Source organism: Trichechus manatus, unplaced genomic scaffold (genome assembly GCF_000243295.1).
Source record: "Trichechus manatus latirostris isolate Lorelei unplaced genomic scaffold, TriManLat1.0 scaffold00036, whole genome shotgun sequence".
NCBI lineage: Eukaryota > Metazoa > Chordata > Mammalia > Sirenia > Trichechidae > Trichechus > Trichechus manatus.
In genome coordinates, this window is record NW_004443972.1 from 14952705 (window position 1) to 14980592 (window position 27888).

Below are 27888 nucleotides of genomic sequence, written 5' to 3' on the forward strand. Positions count from 1 at the left end.
AATGAGCACTTAAAAGAAAAACAGACTTTGAGGATATTAGTTTTAATAAAATAAATGCTTAATTGAAGAACTAACATATTATGTTGCATTGCATATAGGGGGGCAATGGAGTACAAAGGAAAAAGCAATAGACCTGGGGGTCAGAATGCCTGGGTTCAAATCCTAGTGGTACCACATCAATATACAAGTGTTTCCTTGAGTAACTTATTTCACTTTGGCTGCAAAATGAGAATACCCCAAATCTCAAAGAGCTATTGTAAGAATTAAACAAGACAATGGAAAAGTGTCTAGCACAAGTCTATACAAATGTTATTAAGTCTGAACTCTACTGAAAATAGGTATTGGAATGGAAAATCTATAGGTACTTCACTTATGTTAATATGAATACCTTTTTCAGGACCATTTCGATTACTTTTTCCTGAAGTCCTTGAATGGAATGAAGAAGAATCATGATTCTGGGCTGGAGGAGCAAACAGTGGTGGAATTCCCAGTAATGGTGGAAAGAAGGTTGCTCCTGTACGAGTAGGAACATCTGCTGTTCGCCACCATTCTGCACCTCAAAACCAAACAAACGAAACAAAAATATTTGCATTGATTTTCTAGTTAATGTAACAACTGCTTTCTATGTTTTAGTCCTGAAAAAAAATTTTAAGTTTTATCTTGGAATAGAATTGCTGAATTATATTTAATTCTGATCATCATTCTAATTCTAAAACGGTTGATTAGAATTTATACATGTATCATTCCTTTCATCAAGACAGTATCCAAGGATCTTCACTTAGCAGCTTTCTAGAGTTCAAGCTTATAAAAGACAAGGGTAGTCCACGGTTTTAAAAATAAAACTGAAAACTGGGAATATAAAAGGACTACTTGACTCATAATGTATACAAGTTCCATTCCTACGTCTATCTTTAAGTCAAATCTGTACTTAAGTCGGAACAGTGAGGTACAGTTTGTACTTAATATCAGTTAGTCAAATGCTTGTCTTAAAACCCATTGCCGTCAAGTCCATTCCCACTCATAGTGACCCTATAGGACACAGCAGAACTGCCCCGTAGGGTTTCCAAGGACAACCACAGTGCCACCAGTGCTCCAAAAGGGCGTCTGCCTCCCCGTCGGGGACTCGAACCCCAGTCTCCCATGTGACAGGCAGGCATACTCACCAACATACTAATGAAGACAGCAATGTTTGTCTTATTAGGCAGTATATAGTGTACCTTTCTATGGATAAAAACATTAAAGAAACCCTTCCAGATATACTAAAACGTCTTTAACATAATAATACAGTAATAATGTTTTGATGTGCATCACAAATTAGCATCTGTTTGTTATTACAAACCATTGTAGGTACCTCAAATTTTTAATGTAACAGGCTTTATGGGGGTTGGTTTGTAACTACGGGTCGTATGTAAATCGGAAGTTCCTAACCGGAGGACTGCCTGAATACTAATCTACTTTAAAACCTACTTTAAGGTTACATCTACAATCTCTGTTAAGGGTTTCCTCAAATTACATACAATATATATCTGGCTGTGATCATTCAGGTGGTCTAAATAAGAGTGCAAAGACTACTGTAATGAAGTATATTTCAAATGCATTTCTAGAAGAAAACATTCTATAGTCAATCAAAAATATACATATAGCAAAATCAGTTAAGTCTTTTTTTGAGTATAAGAAATGACACATGCTCAAAGGTTTCAAAAACAAACAAATCCACATTACAATAGGAAAGATTTATAAAGCTTCTTCTGTTAAAATTAATGAAGAAAGCTTGAAATTTTTTAATACTTCCTCTAATAAATAATGGATAACAATGATTGTTTTATTGAGGTAAAATGACTAAATGTTAGCAAATCAACAAATGCAATTTAGATATTGAAAGAGTGGCTCTTACTTAAAACATTTAGAAAAGGAGATAAGCCAAATTTTAAAGAATACATTCTTAAAGTAAGGGTGAAGATTGAGATTTGAAGATAACCCAAAAGAGAGTCTTGTACTGTCCCATCTAAAATCTTGAAAACAATCTTCTCCAACTGGCTAAGCCACTAGAGGTTACCAGTTAGTCATCATCTTTCAGTTCAATTTTCACCAAAAATTATGGCATATTTTTCATTGACTGTCACAAGCACAAGGAAATTAGAGAAAAATATAAAACACTATAATACAGGAAAAACTCAAGATTGTCAGTATATTATATTATCTTTAAAGTTTTTCTAGGAATATCCTTCACTAGAAATAGTATTTTGCACTTTCATTATCTAATGGCAAAATTCGGTATAAAACAACAACAACAAAAAAGTGAAATGTTCATGGTAGCTGTCACTCTGGAAGGTCTGAAAAAACAGTATAAGCAGAAAACAGCGAAAGCTATTCTTCTGCACTGCAGGAAGGCTTTGCTTATGAAATGACACCAATGTATATTCACTAGTGCCTGAATGATAACTGAACCAAGAATAATGATACAAAAGCATCAATCATTTTTTCGCTGTTTAGATAAAAGAAGTGCATTTAGACAGGGAAAAAAAGTATGTATGTTCGGCTTGTATCTACACAGTTGGAATCTATTGCTATTGATAGATTTGAAAACTAGGGTCCACATAACTGATAATTAGGGATGGAGGTTTCCCAAAGATATTCATATTATTTAACACAGAGTCTGTAATTAAAGCATTACAACTGAATTTAAAGACTTTATAAATGACCAGGTGTAATATGATTAAAATATTTTAGACATAATCTAACAGGAAAAAACATATATATGTATTTCAGAATGTCAATAATAAATGAGCACATGGCAGGGATTAGAGAAAACAATGGGAAAATGTTATAAATAAGCTTGTACCAGAGAGGAAAATAAAACACTAAATAAGAGTGATCAAGTAAAAAGATAAAAATGATAGGGCTTATTGATTAGAAACTTTAGAAATATTTGAGATATGATTTTAGAGGAAGCAATATAATTTTTTTTTTGAGTGATGAGTTCATTTAACTTTTAAATTTAGGAAAATGAAACTTAGTTCAAAATAAAGATTTCATAAATCAACATATGATGAATTTCTAAGTGTATTCAAGGGTAGTAACAGAATAGTAGCAACATTAATCATACTCAACTGAAATAGTCTAATATATCAGAGGCTATACTGAATCTGAATTTGAACCTAGAAGATACAGCAGAATTTTAAAATCTTTCATACTTGATAGAGTCATTAATTCACAAAAATTTATGGTAAGATAATATAAAAATATAATGATCTAAAATTATGAGTATTTTAAAAGAAACTACCATGAAATCCTGTTTCACTGTAAAATGGAAATATTTTTACTACACTACTATCCATTAAATGATTTTATATCTGTTGATTTAATTTTCTAAAAAGCAGAATAGTTTAGAAGTACATAAGATTTAAAAATAAATTACCTATTCCTCTTTTAAAATTTCTAATAATGTCTTCCTGTGTGTCCTTATTTATTAGGTGATTTCAAATGTTTGGTATTTTTTGTTACCTTTCCGCATAAAGCCAAATACAGATGATTAAGGTTTAACAGTTACTGCCCCAACTCTACAATGTAAACAAAATGCACCTTCTAAATACAGGCACAGTCTCCATCTATTTGGCAAAAAAACAAGTATGCTGTTATGGGCATAATTTTATCACTAAAGACTCTGTCTTGTAATTGTCTATCTCTTTCTAAAAACTAGAAATAACATAAAGACACTTAGAATGTTGGTGTAGTTCTCAGATCCTGGCTTAGGTGCTCAGAGAACTTTGTACAATTAATGAAAGAGGAAATAGTTTATGTAGGCTGGGGAAATTATTACATTTTGTTTCCAAACAGTGGAAGTAGTAAAGTTGTTGAAGTCCAGAGGAGTAATTTTTTACTTTTTAACTCTCATGCCAGTACAGAAAGTATTTGATCTCAATAGTATAGTAATCATACTGTGATTCAGAAATGCTCTAAAACAAAACCATAATAGACTATCATAAAACAATCAAAAATATTTTCAATACCAGTTACTATATTACTATTATCCATTTTGATTTTTATTCAGCAAGCTTACATTTCAACAAATATCTGCTGAATGCTCATCTTGCTAAGCAACCATGCTATCCACTGACTAAATTCCTATTAATATATATAAAGCAAATTTTATATCTTAAACACTTCATTTTAACTATCCACTCCCATTAGCCTTTCCCACTGCCTCCTCTCCTCCAGACAACTGAATTAAAGCAGTAATATGACTCAAGATATAGTACTTGAAACCTACATTTAACCATCTGTTCCTTCTGTGTATAAACAAGATAACTGTTTCCTCTTAAAGAAGCACTTGACAATTCAGTAACAATAAAAGTGGGCAAAAAAAAAATAATAATGATAATTATGAATTATGGACTAATTATGTGTTCCAGACAATGTATTTGGCAGTGAGCACAGCTAATCTTCTTTCATCTTCACAAGAACCCAATAAAGCAAGTACTATTATTATTATCATCTTCATTTTTCAGATGAGAAAACTGAGGCTGAGAGGTTAGATAATTTGTCCAAGGTCACCAAGCTAAGAAGTAGCAGAGCCAGATTTCAACTCAGATCTGTCTCCAGAACTATGCTCTAAAGTTTAAACTATTTTATGTACACTAAAACATACACATTCTTTACTAAAATTGATGAAAGTAACATCAATCAATGGAAAACACACTTAAGTTTAGACTTTCAAGATAATATAACCAGGACAAAGTACAGCATGTTTATCTAAATTAAACATTAATTGGTGTCTTACTGAACTCATGAATCCTCATAATCTGTAGAATTTTGGATGATACTCGTTTTCTTGCCATGTAAGAGGTGCAACTCTGTTTTCACCAAATATGAAAACGTTTAGAAATTTAAGGTCAAGCTCATTTTCCTTATGAAGTACAGAGAAATGAGGGCCCGAAATAAAAGTGTAGAAATATTCATTATGAGAATGACTTTAGTTTCCCGCTATAAATTAATTTTTTTAAATTTCAATAAAAGCTCAGAAAAATTGATCTAGATGCACACTTAGAATACGTACACTTTTCTGCTTTTATATTATACTTTAATAAAAAGCATGAGAAAAACTTGGTCCAGTTATTCTCTTTTGCGACAGATGCCTATTTCTTTAAACACCTGAATAATTAACGACATAGCTACTTAGCACACATAGTGTACCTTGTTTTGTTTTTGTACATGAAAAATAGGATTGAGTCAATTCTTGCACAAGAATTTTAAACCAGGCATTAACTGTTCTGTTTTTTCAATTTTAAAAACAAATTTCTGCCTGAGCATTTTCAAGCTTTCCGCCTTTCCTTCAACACTGTTTGTAACAGATGTTTACCTGGAAAAGATGCTAGTTGGGGATGTGCGGCTAAGGCTGTGGGTGTACCAAGTGTTCCCAAGCCACCAAATTCTGAATGCCCTGAGCTGGCTGAATGTAGACCAAAGACTGGGGGGCTGACCATTGGGAAGGCACTCGACACTGTGGACAGGTTGAACGGTTGATCCCCAGCTGCTCTGAATAAATGTCCTGGGAGGGAAAAAAACACACTTAAAATTGTACTGTAAAAACAAATGAGATTTATCTGACTTCAGCATTCATACTTAGTTAAAATTTAAAATAATTTCTTATCTATCAAATTTTTATTCTACATTTTTCTTTTGCATTTCTGCTCTTCAAATTCTACAGAATAACATGTTTCTAGAAACATGAAAGTACTCTAAAAATTATTAATTAAAATGAATGGTATAACCATATTTACTTTGAATCTAAGATTTGAGAATTGATGTTTTAAGTAATAATTCTCACTAATTAAAATAGTTTTTGACCTGAAGAAGTGAGGCCAATTTTCTACTAATACACATACATTAATACATTATATATTATTAACTTTTTTATTAATAAGGAAAATAAAAACTTCCTATTAATCTAGGGTTGAAAACCAATGACATAGGTCCCAAATCTCTTACCAAGTCATAACCCAAATTATCATACACTTTAGGCAAAGAGTTCCCAGATTTGGTATGATGGACTATAAACTCTGCTCTCTATCCAGCACCCCTTAGGTGAGAAGAGTTGATACCACAAAGTGATTATTTTCTAGTTTAATAAAACAATGTACAGGATAGCGAACATTTAATGAATAAAGTTATATTTCTAAATGCATTCATGGGTGGTTATCAATATAAAAATCTTTTTTTTTTTTTTTTAACTTTGATAGTAAGACCATATTCAATTGAAATGAGTGTGACTTTTCAATCTCCACTTTTACCCTAAAGAGAATGTAGTACTAAGCGTCACAGCCCCAGGCTGGAGTGCTATGATAAAGACAATACAACTTATTTTTCATACTTTGAAGGGACTTAGCAGAAGTTTTTTTTTTTTTTTTTTTTAATACTTGGAAATCTTCCTTTTACTTTCAGGAAATAATTAAGGTTCCTCGGCTTGATAACTATAAAAACAAAATATAGAACCCCACATTCCAGATGCAGGCTATCAGTCAGGATACAATTACTTAGCAAAGAGCTCATGAGAATGAAATATCTTAAAAAGTCAATATGTGAAAAATATTGTGCTCTATGTTAAAATCAGAATAACACTTCCTTATTATCTCCTGTTCACATCAGCCCTGACTGCACATTGCAATTAGTTTTAACACAATACATATTTGAATAAATTAAAAAATGTAAGTAAAAACTAAGCACACTTTTTGTTATCATTCAGTTATCAAACAAGGAACCCTGGTGGTGTAGTGGTTAAAGTGCTTGGCTGCCGACTGTGAGGCTGGTAGTTTGAACCCACCAGCCACTCAGCAAGTGATAGGTAAGGCAGTCTGCTTCCATAAAGATTTACAGCCTTGGAAACCCTATGGGGCAGCTCTACTCTGTCCTATAGGGTCGCTACAAGTTGGAATCGACTTGATGGCAATGGGCGTAATCGACTTGATGGCAATGGGCGTTTTAGATTTAGTTATCAAAACAAATCTCTACTCTTTGTTCTTTTGTTTCCTGAAATTTAAGAGGTAGTCCTCAAAAAGATCAAAGTGTACCCCCAGAGACTGATATAAACCCTATATTCTTTACTGAAATGTCCTATATTTTTTATTAAGTAGTAACATTTAAATAAATTGCATTAAGTGTGTCTTGTATCGGCCTATAATGTAAAAAGTTCTGATTGAAGGTAATGCTCCCACTACAACAAAGCGATAACTAGATCTCACAGAGATCCTCAAAGTGTCTTTACACGGAAGGCCCACAAAGAAACTATGAGGGAGAAGTAAGGGACACACTTGGGTGTCTTGTCTTTGTCAGCCAATCCTTGTTTTTGTTCATCAAAGCCTAAACAAAAAACTGGTAAATCTGGCACTTTTGTGTTATCAGAGTATTAAACTGCATCAGCACTTAAGTTGAGTCAAAATAAAATTGGATAAAGATGGTTACTCAAAATATTACTGCCTTTATCTAGTAATAAGCCACCAGAAAGACTGTGTTTATTTTATCTTTTGGCAAATCTCAAAAAACCAGCTAGTTTCTTTTAAAAAATGAGCTTGTTACCTTAAGAGCCAGTGTTTATTTTCACTTGTGATTATGTATAACATCTTAGTTCTCACAAATCAGTTCAACATTCTGACTCAAATGTGCTTAATCAAGTGTTATATTTACACACACAGTACGATCAGTTACATTTCCTCCTTATCAATTTTCTTGATAACCAAATTGAATTGAGCATTCTAGTACTGGGGATTTTAAAAGTCATTCATCATTTGTATTTTACAAAGTAATAGTGCTTAAATTATGTTTGTCAACTATATATATGGAGCAGTGGTTTGATACAAAAAAATTTACTGGATAAACTCAAAACTATCAAAAATATATAAAATATTATAAAGATTGAGAACAGATTGAAATCACAAAGGGTTGAAAACTCAGAACAACACTGCTATAACCGGCAACAAATCGGTAGTAAATGATACTAGATGCATAGTTAAAACATGAATTTTACTATTGAAATGAAATAAAAGAAGTAGATGAGCTAAACCTTGGAGTCTCATGAACCGAAAACATGAGCAATAACTAAATGAAGTTATCGTACTTGTAGCAACAATTAAAAACCAATCATACACAATTTGATAACAAAAAACATTTAAATAAACGAAAAGAGTGACATCTAAAAGGAACTGAGTAGAACATTTCAATAAAAAAATGAACTTTATTCACCACAGATTCAAATGGAAAAAAAAATTATGGACCTGTACACATATAAAGCCAAATATACGCCTGGCAACATTGAAGAGATGGTAGTTCAAATCAAGGCCACACTGCTCTGTTTTCGTATTCTTTCTTCTAAAATTCTTGATTGAAATAATTAAAACATAGGAAGCACCCAAGAGACAACTGACTCTACAGGGCCTGCTGGTAAGGAAAGACTCACCTTTGTATTCATATAGTAAAGAAGACTAGGACAACATTGTAATGCTACTGATGCCATAGATTATCAAAAATATCCACATTACATACTCCGTCTGCTATATGAAAAAAGTTATACTACAGAAAGGAAATAATTTAATACTACATTTAATAGTTCTTACTATATTTTGCCTTAATAGCATTAATCTAGAACTCAGTGATGTTAAAAAAAAAAAAAAAAAAAGGTTATCTTTCTCATTAAAAGGCTCTATCACTACATGTAATTTTAGTACGGTTTTTGTATCAGTTTCTTAATAACAGATACTAATTCCATGTAAAAATCTCCGAGAATTATTTTCTGTTATTTATTCAATAATTGCAGTAATTCAAACATTTCCTGAACATAACTATTATCAGGTGCTATACTTAGTAAATGGCATATAAAGATGAATAAAACATAATCCTTGACCTTAGGGAATTCATGTTTTTAACATAATTTAAACAGTATAAGATTTAAATAGAATAAAATTTAAATAGTACAATATTTATATTAATATCATAGGACTCAGAAATATAGCCCAAGTACCTAGAACTGTAACTGATACATAGTAGACATATAATAAATATTAATTGAATGAATCAGTTTACTTCTCATTAAGAGCATAAGAGGCACGTCTATGGGGCTGATTCCAAAGGCTTTCAATCAGAACAGTAAGCTGTCCTGAATCTCCATTTAAATTTGCAAGTATGCTTCTTTGTTTCCTTTAGTCTTATTTCTTTCATCAATCCCTGGTTCTAATTTTTTTTCTTTTTCTCCTTTTTTTAAATCACTTGGCTGTTGATTCTGTCTTGATTCCATTTAGGTCACATGTTGGATTTGATCATACAAAATTCTACTACCTCCAAGGCCTTAAACTCTTAAGCTTCATTCTCTAATCATAATTTCCACCTTATTTCTTAGCATATCCTCTGATCTCTTTATCCCTCCCTCCCAATCTTCTACCACCGCCCCATTCCACCTATCTCCTCCCCTCTGATCCCATCACCACCTCTCCAGTGCAGGGTTTGTAAGAAAAGCCTTACACCTGCTGTGCCTACTTTCTCCCCACACCTCTAAATCTTTATTATTTGTGCCAACTTCAGGCTTCCCTTCCATTTTCTCTGTCAGGTCACCAGAGTTTTCGTACTCATTAGATCCTACTAATGTTTTCTCTACTATTCCATTCCCATCCTTGTCTATATAGATCTCACATTGCTGAGTGCCTCTTCCTTAATAAAACCCACTTCACTCTAAGCTCCAGGTCATGGTATTGCCTTGATCTTCTACTTATCTATGTTTCTCAATAATACAACTCTCTCTCCTTTATCAGATTTTCTTTATTTTCTAAACATAGGTATTACTAAAGAATTTGTCCTGCTATCTCTTTTTTTGCTTTATGCTTTTTTCCTCAGTTATTTCATGTGCTTTCACTGTTTCAACTACCACCTCTATGTAAATTAATTCTACACCAGGATTTAGCTCTTTCAGATCAAAAACTGAATCTTATTCATCTCAATACTCCTATCTAGCATAATGTGAAGTACAACAGATACTTAACAAATGTTTCCCACTATTGTGTTTTTGGTTATGTATTTCTTCACATCTGAACCCCCACACCTATATAATATGCTCTTAGATGTCTACTTTTTATAATCCTCGATTTCTACTTTTTATAATCCTACCTATTCTTTACTAACCATCTCATATATATATATAAAGAGCCATATAACAATTTTTAAACTCTATAAAACACTGCTCGAAGCAAACTATTATCACTTGTCAGAGGCAACACTTCCTAATACCTGTTGTGGGTAATTCCAAAGTGAGAGTTTCCATTTCTTTTGTTTCTCTCTTCTTTTGAAAGGATAAAATAGCCAGGTGTCACACTTTAAATGTTTAAAAATATACCATCTCACCTTTTCTCTGCTCCAATTGTAAAAGTCATTCACAATGTTATTAAAAGCCTTTGGGGTAGTTATACGCTGATTTAATGACACATATGTTGTGCGTTTAGGAGCCCTGGTGGCGCTGTGGTTAAGTGCTCAGCAGCTAACCGAAAGGTCAGTGGTTTGAACCCACCAGCCACTCTGCAGGAGAAAGATGTGGCAATCTGCTGTATGAGTTGGAATCGACTAGATGGCAACAGGTATGTTATGGGTTTAATCTTATACAGCAAGGATGCTGTTTTGATTATACCCTCAGTTCCACTGACATTACCTTAGCCCTCTCCAACTGTCTTATAATTTCAAGCTACTGCTCACAATGGGATTTTTAAAATTATAGGTAGTTGATAGCTCAGTAAATCCTATAGCTACACTTGAATCAGCATGTTCTGTATTAATAACAAAGTAAAAGGTTTATTTTCTTACATGAAACAAAATACACCACAAATTAAATAGGCTCTATAAACCAGATAGCTATAAAACAAAGTTATTTGGAAATCAGAATACTCCACTTTTGGAAAGTAAACTTTTACTACATGAATATACTTAATATCAGGAGATGATCCCAAATAAAAATCTATCTGGATTAAGTCTTAAATTTTGCTCAGAGAACACATTTGCAAGCTGATAATTTATACCATAAAGTGATAATACTTTTGCTGTTGTTAGGTTCCACCAAGTCAGTTCCCACTCATAGCGACCCTATGTACAACAGAACAAAACACTGCCCGGTCCTGTGTCATCCTCACAATCACTGCCATGCTTGAGCCTATTGTTGCAGCCACTGTGTCAATCCACTTTGTTGAGGGTCTTCCTCTTTTTTGCTGATCCTCTATTTTACCAAGCGTGATGACCTTCTCCAGGGACTGGTCCCTCCTGATAACATGTCCAGAGTATGTGAGACAAAGTGTCACCATCCTTGCTTCTAAGGAGCATTCTGGCAATATTTCTTCCAAGATGGACTTGTTCATTCTTCTGACAGTTCATTGTATATTCAATATTCTTCTCCAATGCCATAATTCAAATGCATCAATTGTTCTTCAGTATTCTTATTCATTGCCCAGCTTTTGCATGCATATGAGGTGATTTAAAACACCATGGCTTGTGTTTTCACTTTAGTCCTTAAAGTGACATCTTTGCTTTTTAACACTTCAAAGAGGTCTTTTGCAGCAGATTTGCCTAATGCAAAATCCTTTGATTTGTTGACTGCTGCTTCCATGGCCATTGATTGTGGATCCAAGTAAAATGAAATCCTTAACAACTTCAATATTTTCTCTGTTTATCATTATGTTGCTTATTGGTCCAGTTGTGAGGATTTTTGTTTTCTTTATGTTGAGGTGTAGTCTATACTGAAGGCTGTAGTCTTTAGAAAACCATAATTATTCCTTTGTAAGTGATATTAATATTCAAATATAGCTCAAATATTATAAATTCAACTTTTAGTTTCTATTCTAACTTATCGGTAGTAACATGTACATTTTACATAATAAAAATTAATATACATCTGCAATGCCTAAGATTTTGACTTACATTATTATAAGTTAAATATTTTTTAGCAGAGCTTTTCAAATTCTACTAGCCAATACATATATAAGTGATTAAAAGCAGTACATAAAAGGTCAGTGTCTTAGTAACAAGGCATGGTAACTACAAGTGTTTTTATTAATAGTAATGAATTTCATGCCACAATACAATAAGTTTTTTTCTTCACAAGAACAAAAAAACAGAATAAGCGCTGAACTAATGGTTTGAACCTAAACTATCACATCATTTAGGAGAAGTCCAGATTGCAATTTTGAACAAAACAATTATATGGCGCAAGTATGCTAAAGAATCCAATCTGTTAAAAAATCCAAGAAGATTGCTTACTGTCTTAGGCTGGGTACTCTACAGAAGCAAAACTAGTGAAGCATATATATGCAAATATATATATAGAGAAATTTATCTCAAGGAAATGGCTCACACGGTTGTAGAGGCCGGCAAGTTCCAAATTCACGGGTCAGGCGTCAGGCTGGGGACTTCTCCTGACTCACGCAGCTGTAGGGGCTGGTGAACTCAAGATTGGCAGGTCAGATGGCAGGCCACTGGTCCATGGGCTGTGGATGCTGTTAAGTCAAGACTGGCAGGCAAAACAGCAGGCCGCTGGCTCACAGGCTGCGGAGGCTGAGAAATCTCAAGATCAGCAGGCAACATAGTAGGCCACTGGCTGAAATCCCAAGAACTGGAGATCAGATGATGATGAGCCAGATGCAGGATCCAGAACAAGCACGCGAGCTTTTCCAGGACATTCATACATACATTTGAAGAAGGCCACACCCCTGAAGAAACTCCCTTTACAAATGATTGGCTGATCACATCAAATCACACCATGGAGGATGATTACATCATTAAATAACTGCCAGATTACATCATTATATGACTGCCAAAGCACTGAGAATCATGGTCCAGCTAAGTGGACACACAACCTTAACCATCACACTTATTATGCTAGAACTTGATATATCTTGCTTTTTTAGTACTAAAAACGTCTTTAATCTTTCAATACTATGCAAACTTGTTACAACGTCTTCATAATTCTTTTCTAATTATTTAAAATTGTAAGCATAATATTATAGCATTGCAGAATCAGCCTCTAGTATACAATCAGCAAAGTATGGCTAATCATAAAAAATGGTGTTAAAAATGATAATGTGTCCAAATAAGGGTTATACTGCAACTAGCATTCATAATAGCTAAAGTGAATATCATCAAAATTACTGTCAATTAAAGAAAGTTCAGATTACTGGCTCACATATTAACGTTCTTAAATATATTAATGTTTAAATATTCTAAAACTCAAAATATACGAATTCTGTAAACGTGAACTATGATTAAAGAGCAAAGAATTCTATAGTTAATGGTGATGAAAACACTTTCCCTTATATAGTCTTCTTTTCATTCTTGTATTCTCATAATTTTTTTCAGCCAGTTAACCTTTACATTTTAACATTTAAGGAGTTGTATGGAATGGAAACAAATAGTTCTTATTTTTATTTTTCACTTTTTATTTTGAGATTATTTTAAATAGATAGAACAGCTGTAAAAATTGTAAAGAGTTCCCTGCCTTATGTTAACATTTTATGTAACTATAGAACAATCATCAAAACCAAGAAATTAACTTTGATTAATAAACTATTTGATTTCATCAGTTTTTCCACCAATGTCATTTTTCTCTTCCAAGATCCAATCCAGGATCCCACATTATATGCAGTTGTTGTATCTCTTTAATCTCCTCCAATATGCGACAGTTCCTCAATCTTATCTTTCATGATCTTGACACATCTGAACAGTACTTGACACATTTGAAGAGTCAGGTTTGGGAGCCCTGGTCGTGCAGTGGTTAACAGCTTGGCTGTTAACCAAAAGGGCGGCAGTTTGAATCCACCAGCTGCTCCTTGGAAACCCTACGGCAGTTCTACTCTGCCCCATAGGGTCCCTACGAGTCGGAATCAACTTGACTGCAGTGGGTTTGGTTTGGTTATTTTTGAATCAGGTATGGGTTAAGTCCCACCTGGCGAAGTGGTTAACTACTTGGCTGCTAACCCAAAGGTCGCTGGTTCCAACCTACCAGCTGCTCTGTGGGAGAAAGATGTGGCAGTCTGCTTCCATAAAGATTTACAGCCTTGAAAACCCTATGGGGCAGTTCTACTCCTATAAGTTCGCTATGAGTCGGAATTGACTCGATGGCAGTGGGCTTTAGTGGAGTCATGTATGTTGCAGGATGACCCTCAGTTTGAGTTTATCTGATGCTTTCTCATGATTAAATGAAATTATGAATTTTGGGGAAGGATGTCCATTGTGCCCGTCCCAGTGAAACATTTTTGGAGTCCATTATGTTGATACTGGGATACCAGTAATGTTAAATTTGATCACTTGGTTAAACTGCTGTCTGCCAAGATTTGCCAATGTAAAGTTACTACTTTCCTTCAAACTCCTTTTATTAGGAAACAAGTTATTAAAAGCCTCGGGTAACCCTGAGAACAAAAGATGACACTCTATAACATTGCACATTGAATAAGCTTTTAATTCAGCACAGTAAATGATGTATCAATACTCAGGCAAATAACTGTTCTTAAAAGATAAGAATAATTTCTCTTTTATAATAAGCATTTTTGTTAGATTTAAGGAAAGGATTTATAGTTCATAGATAAAAATGATTAAAGATATACTATTTTATATACACTTCTGTATTAGAATGAAGGGGTACTTTAATAATGAAACAAAAAATTTTTAAATAGAATCTAAATATAAAATCTTGTCTTACCCATATTTCAGTAAATAAAAGTCTCAGTTTTCCCAAAATGAACAGAAATTATAAAAATCACCTTTGAAAAACATACTGAGTTTACTTTTTTTTTTTTTATTATTGTACTTTAGATGACGGTTTACAGAACTAGCTTCTCATTAAACATATTGTCTTATGACATTGGTTAACAACCCCACAACATGTCAACATTCTCCCTTCTCGACCTTGGGTTCCCTATTACCCACTTTCCTGTCCCCTTCTGCCTTCTAGTCCTTGCCCCTAGGCTGGTGTGACCCTTTAGTCTCGTTTTGTTTTATGGGTCTGTCCAATCTTTTGCTGAAGGGTGAACCTCAGGAGTGACTTCATTACTGAGCTAAAAGGGTGCCCGGGGGCAATACTCTTCGGGGTTTCTCCAGGCTCTGTTAGGCCAGTAAGTTTAATCTTCTTTTGTGGGTTAGAATTTTGTTCTATGTTTTTCTCCAGCCCTGTCCGAGACTCTCTATTGTGATCCCTGCAAAGCAGCCAGTGGTGGTAGCTGGGCACCATCTAGTTGTACTGGACTCAGTCTGGTGGAGGCCATGGTAGTTGTGGTCCATTAGTCCTTTGGAATAATCTTTGCCTTGTATCTTTAGTTTTCTTCATTCTCCCTTGTTCCCAAAGGGGGAAGACCAGTGGCGTATCTTAGATGGCCGCTCACAGGCTTTTAAGACCCCGACGCTACTCACCAAAGTAGAATGTAGAACATTTTCTTTATAAACTATGTTATGCCAATTGAGCTAGATGTTCCCCGAGACCATGGTCCCCACAGCCCTCAGCCCAGCAATTTGGTCCCTCAGGAAGTTTGGATGTGTCTATGGAGCTTCTACGACCTTGCCTTGGACAAGTTGTGCTGGCTTCCCCAGTATTGTGTACTGTCTTACCCTTCACCAAAGTTACCACTTATCTGTTGTCTGTTTAGTGTTTTTCCATCCCCACCCTCCCCTCCCTCATAACCATCAAAGCTTGTTTCTTTTAGTGTGTAAGCCTTCTCATGAATTTTTATAGTAGTGGTCTCATACAATATTTGTCCTTTTGTGATTGACTTATTTCACTAAGCATAATGCCCTCCAGATTCATCCACGTTGTGAGATGGTTCGCAGATTCATCATGGTTCTTTATCGTTCCGTAGTACTCCATTGTGTGTATGTACCATAGTTTGTTTATCCATTCATCTGTTGATGGGCATCTAGGTTGTTTCTGTCTTTTTGCTATTGTGAACAATGCTGCAATGAACATGGGTATGCATATGTCTATTCATGTTATAGCTCTTATTTCTCTAGGATAAATTCATAGGAGCGGGATTGCTGGATCATATGGTATTTCTATTTCTAGCCTTCTAAGGAAGTGCCATATAGTCTTCCAAAATGGTTGTACCATTTTGCATTCCCACCAGCAGTGTACAAAAGTTCCAATCTCTCCATAGCCTCTCCAACATTTGTTTTCTTTTTTTCATTCGTGCCAGTAATGTCAGGGTGAGATGGTATCTCATTGAGGTTTTGTGATAGCAAGCGAGCATTTCCTCATGTGTCTGTTAGCCACTTGACTGTCTTTTTTGGTAAAGTGTCTGTTCATTTCCTTTGCCCATTTTTTAGCCGGATTATTTGTCTTTTTGTTGTAGAGGTATTGGATTTTCCTGGAAATTTTAGAGATTAGATCTTTGTCAGATTTGTAATAGCGAAAAATTTTTTCCCAGTCTGTCAGTTCTCTTTTAACTCTTTTGGTGAAGTCTTTTGATGAGCGTAAGTGTTTAATTTTTAGAAGATCCCAGTTATCTAGCTTATCTTCTGGAGTCTCTGTGTTGTTAGTTATGGTTTGTAACCTGTTAATGCCACGTATTAGGGTCTCTAGTGTTGATCCTATTTTTTTCTTCTATGAGCTTTATAGTTTTTGGCTTTATATTTAGCTGAGTTTACTTTCTAAAATACTTAACCTGAAGGCATTAACCTTTCTTCAGTAATTTATTGCTAAAATCCCCAATGAAAATTACAAAGTTCTATGCCTAAAAGTTAGGTAGAGTAATATTTCAAAAATATTTGCTGCTTTGTTATCAAACCCCTCATAAAATAAAGCCACCAAAAAAGCCAGAAAGCTGAAAAGTTGAGGCTTTTATTTAGGATTTATGGATATCTACTATGTTGGAGAAGTCCCCGTGTAATGTAAACAGTTAATGTGCTTGGCTGGTAACCCAAAGGTCGGAAGGTTGAGTCCACCCAGAGATGCCTCAGAAGAAAGGCCTGGGAATCTACTTTCAGAAAATCAGCCACTGAAAACCCTATGGAGCACAGTCATACTCTGACTGACACACGTGGGGTTGCCATGAGTCAGAATCAGGTTTGGCTTCATTGAGTATATTGGACAACTCAACTAAAAAGGAAAATAATGTTATAATAGTTAATACTATAACACTGATACTCAAGGTACTGAAATAAAACTTTGGCTTTACTCACACTCCCTCTGTATTTTAAGAGCAAGATTATCTAATTCCCTTGACTATTCTCTACTGAGTGTAAAATTAATCCTGGTTGTCTTTTAAATAAGTTCTAATCAAATCATAACTTCTGATTTTCAGGTTTTGTTTTCATACATTGCCTCTTCAGTAAGATCAACTGACAGACCTATTCCCTTTCTAAGATTCTTTACCTTAACTTATAATGTATATCTTCAACTAAAATCTGCTTAGTCACTTTGCATAATCAGAGCAAAGCACAGCATAGTCTAGAAAATTTAATAATCAGAGTTAACTTATTATCTAATTTTCAAGTCCTACTCATACAAATTCACCCTTATTTTTCTTTCTTCAACAATTGTTTCTTAAGCATATATTTTGTGCCAGGCACTAAATGGGATGCATATTAGTAAAAAACGAAACAAAATAGATATGGTCCTTGCCCTTTAAGCACAGAAGAGAGAAATAAGTAAAACAACACTAAGTGTATAGTTATGAATTGTGAAAAGTGTTATGGAGAAGATTATTAGGTGGAGGTATATATAATAATGGAGCAACTACCTAGACACTATTATCAGAGGAGACTTCGGTAATTAAAGTCTCTCAGGATATTTAACCTGAGACAAAGCACGAGAAAGAATCAGCCTTTTGAAGATCTTCCAGGCAGGGGGAAAACATGTTTGAGATGCTCAGTTGAGAAAGAATTTTTGTATCTGAAGAACTTAAAAGGTCAGTAAGGCTGAAACATAGTGGGCCAGAATGAAAATAGTACTAGATAAGTTTGAAGAAGTACGCAGAGATCAGATCATGAAGGGTGTGCAGCTAAATGTATCAGTTAGGTTGCAAAGGACAAAACATCCAACTCAAAATAGTTAACTGAAAAGAGAATTTATTGACTCACATAACCCAAAAGCTTGGGAAAGTCTCACTTGACATGAAGAAGCTTCAATGCAGGCTCACCAGAATCTAATTTTTTTCTCCTCTCTTGGCTCTGCTTCCTCTTTATTAGCTCCATCCTCAGATGGGCCCTTTCTCCCAGGTTTGTGGGAAAAAGGGTATGCTTCCTCACCAGTGCCAATAAAAAAACCCAAAGAGAATCTCATTAGCTTTGACTAGTCTGATCTGCATCATGTGCCCATTCCTTAACCAACCACTATTGTCTGAGAAATGTGATGCCACCCCTGGAGCTTTAAGTGAAATTTTTTTAAAAGGGAAGTGATCTGGTTTTAGGACAACTTCTGGATATGGAGGAGTAGTGAAGTGGTCACATGAATCGTCCACAGATAATAATTATAAAAGCTGGATTAAAAAAAGAAACAAACAAACAAAAACCCTAAAGATATTGGAAAGTATCCAGAAGCAGAGAAAAGCCAGAGGAAAGTTTAATCTGGAAAAATTATAAACAGAAAGGGTAAAAAGTACGACTTTGTGGCATTCTTGCCTGACAATGCAGCCTAACCCTCACAGCTACAATTAAAGAAAGCAATGGAATAAAAACACCAGGCTTATCAACTAAAGGTGACAGAGGTCAGAATTTAGGGCTGGGAAAATATCTCGAAATTTAAAAAGGAAATCCTGACAGTGAGCAAACCATAGAAAGAATGAGACCCAAATTCAGAACATAAACTGACCAAACACCTAGCTGACAAATACGCTACGCATATTAATAGGGAGGTACACCTGGGGTAGGAGCCCTGGTGGCGTAGTGGTTAAAGGACTCAGCTGCTAACGGAAAGGTCAGCAGTTTGAACCCACCAGACACTCCATGGGAGAAAAACGTGGCAGTCAGTGGCCATGAAGATTTACAGCCTTGAAAACCCTAAAGGGCAGTTCTATTCTGCCCTTTAGGGTCACTATGAGCCATAATTGACTCATTGGGCAATGGGTTTGGTTTGGTTTTGGTTTACTCCTAGGGTTCTGTGAAATAGCTGTCATAGAATGTAGAGAAACACACTCTTAAAAGACAGAAAATACATACAGCAGATCTGTTGAGTTTGACGCTTTTCTTAAGTGAGTGCACTCACTATGATCAGCTCAGGTTGCAGATAGCCTGAAGGGTCAAGAGTATAGAGACCAAAGCTGGCAGAGCAGCTGGAGATTACAGGTACCTTAGAAACAAGGAAACAGCAGAAAGAGAGCGACAGAGACACAGACCCATCTCTGCCTAAGTAAGTGACTGATCAACAGTTTTCACAGGCTTAGGGGAGACCCACAGATATTAGCAGTATGTTTTCTGTCTATAACAAACCAAAAGGAACATCAATTAAAAAAATCTAAATGTTAAATTGCTGACTTCTAAACAAAACACCTCTCAAAGATGAATTCACAAGGGAAAATAGAAAATATTTTAACCGGAATGGTAATGAAACTACAACATACCAAAATTTATGGGCTGCAGCTATAGCAGTACTTAAAAAAATTATAGCATTAAAGGCATATGTAAGAAAAGGAGAAAGTTCTGAAATAAACCATGTAAGCTTTCACTTTAAGAAACAAGAAAAGAGGAAGAACAAAACACACCCATGGTGTTGGTTTGTTGTTAGGTGCTTTCGAGTTGGATCCGATTCCTAGTGACACTACATACAACAGAATGAAACCCTGCCCAGTCCTGTGCCATCCTCACAATCCTTGTTATGTTAGAGCCCAATGTTGCAGCCACTCTGTCAATCCACCTAGTTCAGGGTCTTCCACTTTTTCACTGATCCTCTACTTAACCAAGCATGATGTCCTTCTCCAGAGACTGAGCCCTCCTGATAACATGCCCAAAGTACTTGAGATGAAGTCTCACCATCCTCACTCCTAAGGAGCATTCAGGCTTAGAAAAAGTTGTTCCAAGACAGATTAGTTCGTTCTTCTGGCAATCCATGGTATATTCGATATTCTTCAGCAACACCATCAATTCAAAGGCATCATTTCATTGTCCAGCTTTCGCATGCGTACGAGGTAATTGAAAATACCATGGCTTGGGTCAGGTGCATCTTAGTTCTCAAAGTGACATCTTTGCTTTTTAACACTCTAAAGAGGTCTTTTGCAGCAGATTTGTCCAATGCAATATGTCACTTGATTTCCTGATTGCTGTTTCCATGGGCATTGATTGTGGATCCAAGTAAAATGAAATCCTTGACAACGTCAATATTTTCTCCATTTATCATGATGTTGCTTATCGATCCAGTTATAAGGATTTTTGTTTTCTTTCTCTTGAAGTGTAATCCACACTGAATGCTGTAGTCTTTGATCTTCATCAGTAAGTGCTTCAAGTTCTCTTTGCTTTCAAAAGCAAGGTTGTGTCATCTGCATATTGCTGGTTGTTAATGAATCTTCCTCCAACCCTGATGCCATGTTATTCTTCATATAATCCAGCTTCTCCGATTATTTGCTCAGCATACAGATTGAATGAGTATGACGCACACCTTTGCTGACTTTAAACTATGCAATATCCTCTTGTTCTCTTTGAATGACTGCCTCTTGGTCTATGTACACATTCTGCATGAGCACAATTAAATGTTCTGGAATTTCCATTATTTGCAATGTTATCTAGAATACTTTATGATCCACACAGTCAAATGCCTTTGCATAGTCAATAAAACACAGGGAAACATATTTCTGGTATTCTCTGCTTTCAGTCAAGATCTATCAGACATCAGCAATGATATCCCTCATTCTACATCCTCTTCTGAATCCGGCTTGAATTTCTGGTAGTTCCCTGGTGATGTACTGCTGCAACAGTTTTTGAATTACTGTCAGTAAAATTGTACTTGCATATGATATTAATGATATTGTTCGGTAATTTCCACATTGTGTTGGATCACCTTTCTTTGGAATAGGCACAAATATGGATTTCTTCCAGTGGATTGGCCAGGTAGCTGTTTTCCAAATTTCTTGGCACAGACGAGTGAGTGCTTCTAGCGTTCCATTCATTTGTTGAAACATCTGAATTGGTATTTCATCAATTCCTGGAGTCTTGTTTTTCAACAGTGTCTTCAGTGCAGCCTGGACTTCTTCCTTCAGTACCATCGGTTCTTGATCATATGCTACCTCCTGAAACGGGTGAAGTCAACCAATTCTTTTTGGTATGGTAACTCTGTACTCCTTCCATCTTCTTTTGATGTGTCCTACATTGTTCAATATTTTGCCCATAGAATCCTTCAGTATTGCAACTTGAGGCTTGAATTTTTCTTCAGTTCTTTCAGCTTGAGAAAAAAACCCTTTTGGTTTTCTAACTCCAGGTGTTTGCACATTTCATTATAATTTTTTACTTTGTCTTCTTGAGCTGCCCTTTGAAATCTTCTGTTCAGCTCTTTTACGTCATCATTTCTTCCATTCGCTTTAGCTACTCTATATTCAAGAGCAAGTTTCAGAGTCTCTTCTGACATCCATTATGGTCTTTTCTTTCTCTCTTGTCTTTTTAATGACCTTTTGCTTTCTTTATGTATGATGTCTTTGATATCATCCTACAACTCATTTGGCCTTTGGTCATTAGTGGTCAGTGCGTCAAATCTGTTCTTGAGATGGCTTCTAAATTCAGGTGGGATATACTCAGTGTTGTAGTTTGGCTCTCGTGGAGTTGCTTAAATTTTCTTCAGCTTCAACTTGAACCTGCATATGAGCAATTGATGGTCTGTTCCACAGTCGGCCCCTGGCTTTGCTATGATTGATGTTATTGAGCTTCTCCACCGTCTCTTTCCAGAGATGTAGTTGATTTGATTCCCGTGTATTCCATCTGGCAAGGTCCACGTGTATACTTGCCATTTTTGTTGTTCAAAAAAGGTATCTGCAATGAATAAATCATTGGTCTTGCAAAATTTTATCATGTAATCTCTGGCATCATTTCTGTCACGAAGGCTATATTTTCCAACTACTGATCCTCCTTTCCTCCAACTTTCACATTCTAATCACTAGAAATTATCAATGCACCTTTAGTGCATGTTTGATCCATTTCAGACTGTAAAAGTTGGTAAAAATCTTCAGTTTCTTCATCTTTAGCATAGTGGTTGGTGCATTAATTTGAATAACAGTTATATTAACTGGTCTTCCTGGTAGGCGTATGGGTATTATCCTAAGACTGACAGTATTGTACTTCAGGATAGATCTTGAAATGTTCTTTTTGATGATGAATGCGACGCCATTCCTCATTTTGTCATTCCCAGCATAGTAGACTATACGACTGTCTGATTCAAAATGACCAATAATATCAGTCCATTTCAGCTCACTAATGTCTGAAGTATCACTCTTGGTTATGCAGTGGTTAAAGCAATCTCCTGCTAACCAGAAGGTCAACGGTTTGTACCCACGAGCCACACCATGAGAGAAAGATGTGGCAGTCTGCTTACAAGATTTACAGGCTTGGAAACTCTACGGGGCAGTTTTGCTCTGTCCTATAGGGTCACTATGAGTCGGAATCAACGGGACAGCAATTGGTTTTAACAGAATGCATAAATATTGATATCCTAGATACCCATGGGAAACAGAAGGAAATGATAATGGTAGAAATAAATGGAACAGAAAAAAACTAAGAAAAAAATCAATGGAAACAAACGCTATTTCTCGGAAAAGATCAATAACATTGATAAATTTCTAGCCACTAAAAAAAAGGACACAAATTATGAATATCAACAATGAAAGAGAACAACTTTATGCCCATAAATTCAATGACTTAGATAAAATGGACAATTCCTGTAAGATACCAACTACCAAAGCTCACTCAAGAAGATAGAGATAACCTGAATAGTCCTATGTCTATTTAAAAAGTTGCATTCTTAGTTTAATATCTTCCAACAAAAACAACAAAGTCAAAAAAAAAAAAAAAAAAAAAACCAAACAAACAAATAAAAACTCTAGGCCCAGATGACTTCACTGGTATACTCTAAGAAACATTTGCTGTTGTTGTTAACTGCAGTTGTATTGGCCCTAACTCATAGCAACCCCATGCACAATGTTATGAAACACTGCCTGGTCCTGAGCCATCCATATGTTACACTGTAGATTGGACTCTTGGGATCCATGGGGTTTTCCCTGCTGATTTTGGGAGGCAGATCACCAGGTTTTTCTTCCTACTCTGTCTTAGTCTGAAGCTCCACTGTAACCTGTTCAGCATCATAGCCACATGCAAGCCTCCACTGACAGATGGGTGGTGGCTGGGCATGAGATGCATTAGTCAGGAATCAAATGTACGTCTCCCTCATGAAAGCCAAGAATTTTACCACTAAACCACCACTGCCCCCAACCAAACATTTGGGAAGAAATAACACCAATTTTATAAAACCCTTCCAGAAAATAAGAGAGGGAGGGAAACTTCTGAACTCATTTCCAGCAAAGAAATAACAAGAAAACTACAGACTAATATTCCTTGTGAACACAGAATCAAAATATGTTTACAAATCAAATTAAGCAATATTCAAAAAGCTAATATATCGTGACCAAATGGGCTTATTCCCTGAAATGCAAGTTTGATTTAACATTATAAAAATTTATCAATGTAATTTACCATACTAGGAAAAAATAAATGAAAACTATATGATAATCTCAATAGATGCAGAAGACGTATGTGATAAAATTCAATATTAATTTATAATAAAAACTCTCAGCAAAGTAGGAATAGACAGAAACTTCCTCAATCTGATAAAAAGTATCTATGAAAAATATACAACTAATACGTTGTATCTGAAAATCAACATGGTGAAAGAATGAATGAATTTTTCCAAGACCAGGAAAATGGCAAGAATGTCTGTTATTATCACTTCTACAGAGCATTGTATTAAAGATCCTAGCCATTTCATTGAAGCAAGGAAAAGAAATAAGTACACAGATTGCAAAGAAAAGTAAACAATCCAATAGGAAATAAACAACATATTTTCACAGATATATTACTAAATGAAATATATGAAGGGAAAATAAGCACAGAAAAATCTGCTAAAACCATGAGTCTTTAAAGATACAAATTAAAACTACAATGAGACATTTTACACTCACTAAAATGGCTAAAATTAAAAAGATTGACAATACTAAGGATTAGGAAGGATGTGGAACAGCTAAAACTTTCATACATTTCTGGTGAAGGATACTAAATGTTACAACCACTTTGGAAAAACATCTATCAATTCTTATAAAACTAAATACACATTTATCATATTATCTACAATTCTACTCCTAGGTATTTACTCAAGAGAAACAAAATATCTGGTGGCACAGTGGTTAAGAGCTACGGCTGCTAACCAAAAGGTTGGCAGTTCAAATCTACCAGTTGCTCCTCGGAAGCCCTACGGGGCAGTTCCACTCTGTCCTATAGGGTTGCTGTGAGTCAGAATCGACTCGATGTCAATGAGTAAACACAAAGACCAGTTACTAGAATGTTTGTAATTGTCCCAAACTGAAACAATCCAATGTCTATCAACAGGTAAATGAATAAACAAATTGTAGAAGAGCCATATAATGGAGTACTACTCAATAATATAAAGGAATGAGCTACTGATAGACAACACAGATAAACCTCAAAAGCATTATGCTAAGTGAAAGACGCCAAGCACAGAAGAGTACATATTGTATGATTCCATTTTAGGAATCATCCATACTGTATGATTCCATATTAAATTCTAGAAAACGTCAAACAACAGTGATAGAAAGCAGATCAGCGACTGCCATCTGAGTAGGGATGGAATTAGAAAACTGACATCAAAGATACACAAGGCAACTTGCTGGGGTGATAAAAATGTTCTAAAGCCTGGAGCTCATGAGTATATACATTTGTCGAATCTCATTGAAATGTACATTTAAGATGAGTGAATTTTATCATACATAAATTACTCCTAAAAAAAACTAAACTAAAGGGAGGGGCACATAATCAGTTTCTCTCTACTATAAAAAGAATAGTTTAAAGCAGGGCAAGCATGGAAGTGAACAGGCCAGTTAGAAGTCTATTGCAGTAATCAGTGAGAGACTTAGTGTAGACTAGGACGGCAGGGAAACCCTGGTGACACGGTGGTTAAGAGTTTGGTTGCTAACCAAAAGGGCAGCAGTTCGAATACCATCAGCAGCTCCTTGGAAACCCTATGAGGCAATTCTACTCTTGTCCTATAGGATTGCTATGAGTTGGAATCGACTCGATGGCAATGAGTTTTTTGGTTTTTTTTTTGGTAGGATAGCGGTAGTAGAGATAGAAGAGTACAGATTCAAGCTTAATTTGAAGGCAGAATCAACAGGATTTGGATGTGAGAATGACAAAAAACAGAAATCTAGCACTGTATTTATGGCTTAAGCTACTGGATGGATAGGGGTGTCAGTTAGTAAAAGGAGGAAGAATGTTAGTGAAATAGGTTTGGGAGGGAAACTAAGAGTTTGATTTTGGATATACTAAATTTGTTGAGATTCCTATGAAACATCTATGTAAAACATATATGTTCAGGAGGTCAGAAAGTTTGGGCCAAGTCTTCATACAAGCTGAATTTAAACAAAAGGAAAAGAGATACGAGGTCTCAGGACCAAGACCTGGAAAATTCAACATTCATGAGTAAAAGAATCTGCAAAAAAAAAAAAGAGTAGCCAGAAGTAAGAAAAGAAACAAAACAAAAGAAAAAACACTAAGGTATCATAGAGGCTAACAGGAAAGATTTTCAAAGAGAGAGTAGTTAGTTAACTAAGTGACATTCTGCAGGCAGGTTGAATGAGATGTTAGCCTTGGTATGGGTTGAGATATGCTTGAAAGACAAGGAAAAGGAGAAAGTAAATGTAGATCTCTTTTGAGAAATTTGGTTGTGAAGTGAGGCAGAAAACAGGTTAACAGTCATAAGGGTAATGGGGTGAAAGGAGAGTTTGGTATTTTTTAGAATGGGTATTGCTAGAGCATGCTTTTATATTGATGGACATGAACCAGTAGATACAGAAAATTAGTAATACTGTATATAAGGAATTAAATACGTAAAAAGTCCTTTAAAATCTATAAAAAAGGAAGTAATAGATATTTGCTATTATTTGTAACAGTTAGAAGCCATATCAGCTTGAGTTAAGCATTTATTTCCTTTGGTTTAATTTCATGTTATTTATATTCTTACTAGAGCACCATATCAAGGGAGATTTGTGGTAAGTATACATGAGTTATTAGATGTACTACTGAAATATTATTTTGTTTAAAAAAAAAACAAGCAAACAAAAGGACTGTTAAAGTTGGAAGTACGCTCATATACAAATACCAGAAATGTTTTTCTGATAATATAGAGGTGAGGAGATACAGCGGGGAAGGAGGTTATAGCCAAATGACCTCAAATGGCTGGAAAATTGGCTCATTTATTTGTTCCAGCCTCCTTTTAGTGCATCTTCCTGTAATGCAGAAGCTGGGTGGCTAAAAGCTACATTTATCAGTCTCTCGTGCAGCCAGGGTTCTAGATGTTAATTTAGAATCTGCCAATCAGACGTACCTGACAAGCACTAATGGGTGAGTTAAACTGAGTGATTGGCAGCCATGAGGTATCCTCTTTGCTTGTACAGCTCTAGCAGGCAGCACAGAACAGCCCTGGAGGAGTTCTGTCAGTGATTCCTGATCAGTAGACTTAAACTAAGGTGGTATGATCATGGAGTCAGCAGTTGAAACAGTGGTGTCCTGATTGAACCAAAGGTAGTTTCCTTGGCAGGCCAATTCTAAAGTACTGCTCTGAAATCATTCATGGGGGCCAGGAGCCAGCCCTTCAATGGTTTTGTAAGTACCTAATTCCTAACATACAATCTTTTTCTACTTAATATATCTGCAGTGGTTTATGTTATCTCCAGCTGAACTCTGACTGATAAATCAACCAACAGGACGACTTGATGATAGTTTCAAAAACCAAAATGTCAGTCTATTATAACAGGCCTGATATCTGAAAAGCATGTATTTTTCAAAGTAATACTAAATGGGAAGTAAGAGAGTCTTAAAAAAGTATGCATAATCATAGAGGTAGAGTAGGATTTCTTAAACAAGACAGAAAAAAACATAGCCATTGTCATGGTTTGAATTATGTCCTCCCAAAAATGTGTATATCAGTTTGGCTAGGCCATGGTTCCTGGTACTGTGTGATTTTCCTGTATGTTGTAAACCTGCCTCTATGATGTTAATGAGGCAGGATGGGTGGCAGTTATGTTAGTAAGGCAGGACCTGATCTACAAGACTGGATTGTGTCCTGAGGCAATCTCTTGAGATATAAAAGACAGAAGTGAGCAGTGAGACAGGGGGACCTCATACCATCAAGAAAACAGTGCCGGGAGCAGAGCGCATCCTTTGGACTCGGGTCCCTGCGCCGAGAAGCTCCTAGTCCGGGGGAACATTGATGAGAAGGCCGACAGAGAGAGAAAAAGGCTTCTCCTGGAGCTGACGCCCTGAATTTGGACTTTTAGCCTACTTTGACTATGAGGAAATAAATTTCTCTTCTTTAAAACCATCCACTTGTGGTATTTCTGTTATGGCGGCACTAGATGACTAAGACAGCCATAAATAAAAAAATTATTAAATCTGACGACATTAAAATCGAAAGCTCTATTCATTAAAGGACAATGTATATATGGGCTACCACTACCAACAGTTCTAATCAATAGCAAAATAGATGGACCCTGATAGAATGGGAGAAAAATGTGGAACAGAACCTCAAAATCCTAAACAAAACAAAACAGACCTACCTGACTAGTTGAGACTAGAGGACTTCCGGAGACTATGGCCCTGAGACACTCTTTATTTTTTAATTTATTATTG

At 35.5% G+C, this 27888-nt stretch overlaps 1 protein-coding gene across 18 annotated transcripts in view; it reads right to left on the reverse strand.

The window, feature by feature from the left end:
• The window catches only part of BAZ2B (bromodomain adjacent to zinc finger domain 2B), a 463486-nt gene that overhangs the window by 119429 nt on the left and 316169 nt on the right, over positions 1-27888 (reverse strand). For 13 of the 18 annotated variants that reach the window (XR_002823946.1, XM_023730420.1, XM_023730421.1 and 10 more), the window contains 2 exons: positions 5360-5548; positions 389-556 (listed from right to left, as the gene is read on the reverse strand). Coding sequence is in view for 17 of the 18 variants with exons in the window: in XM_023730420.1 (XP_023586188.1) it covers positions 389-556; positions 5360-5548 (357 nt within the window). In the remaining variant the exon portion in view is untranslated. The remainder of the gene's footprint in view (positions 1-388; positions 557-5359; positions 5549-27888) is intronic. The other 5 variants (XM_023730423.1, XM_012555270.2, XM_023730433.1 and 2 more) reach the window with 3 other exon arrangements.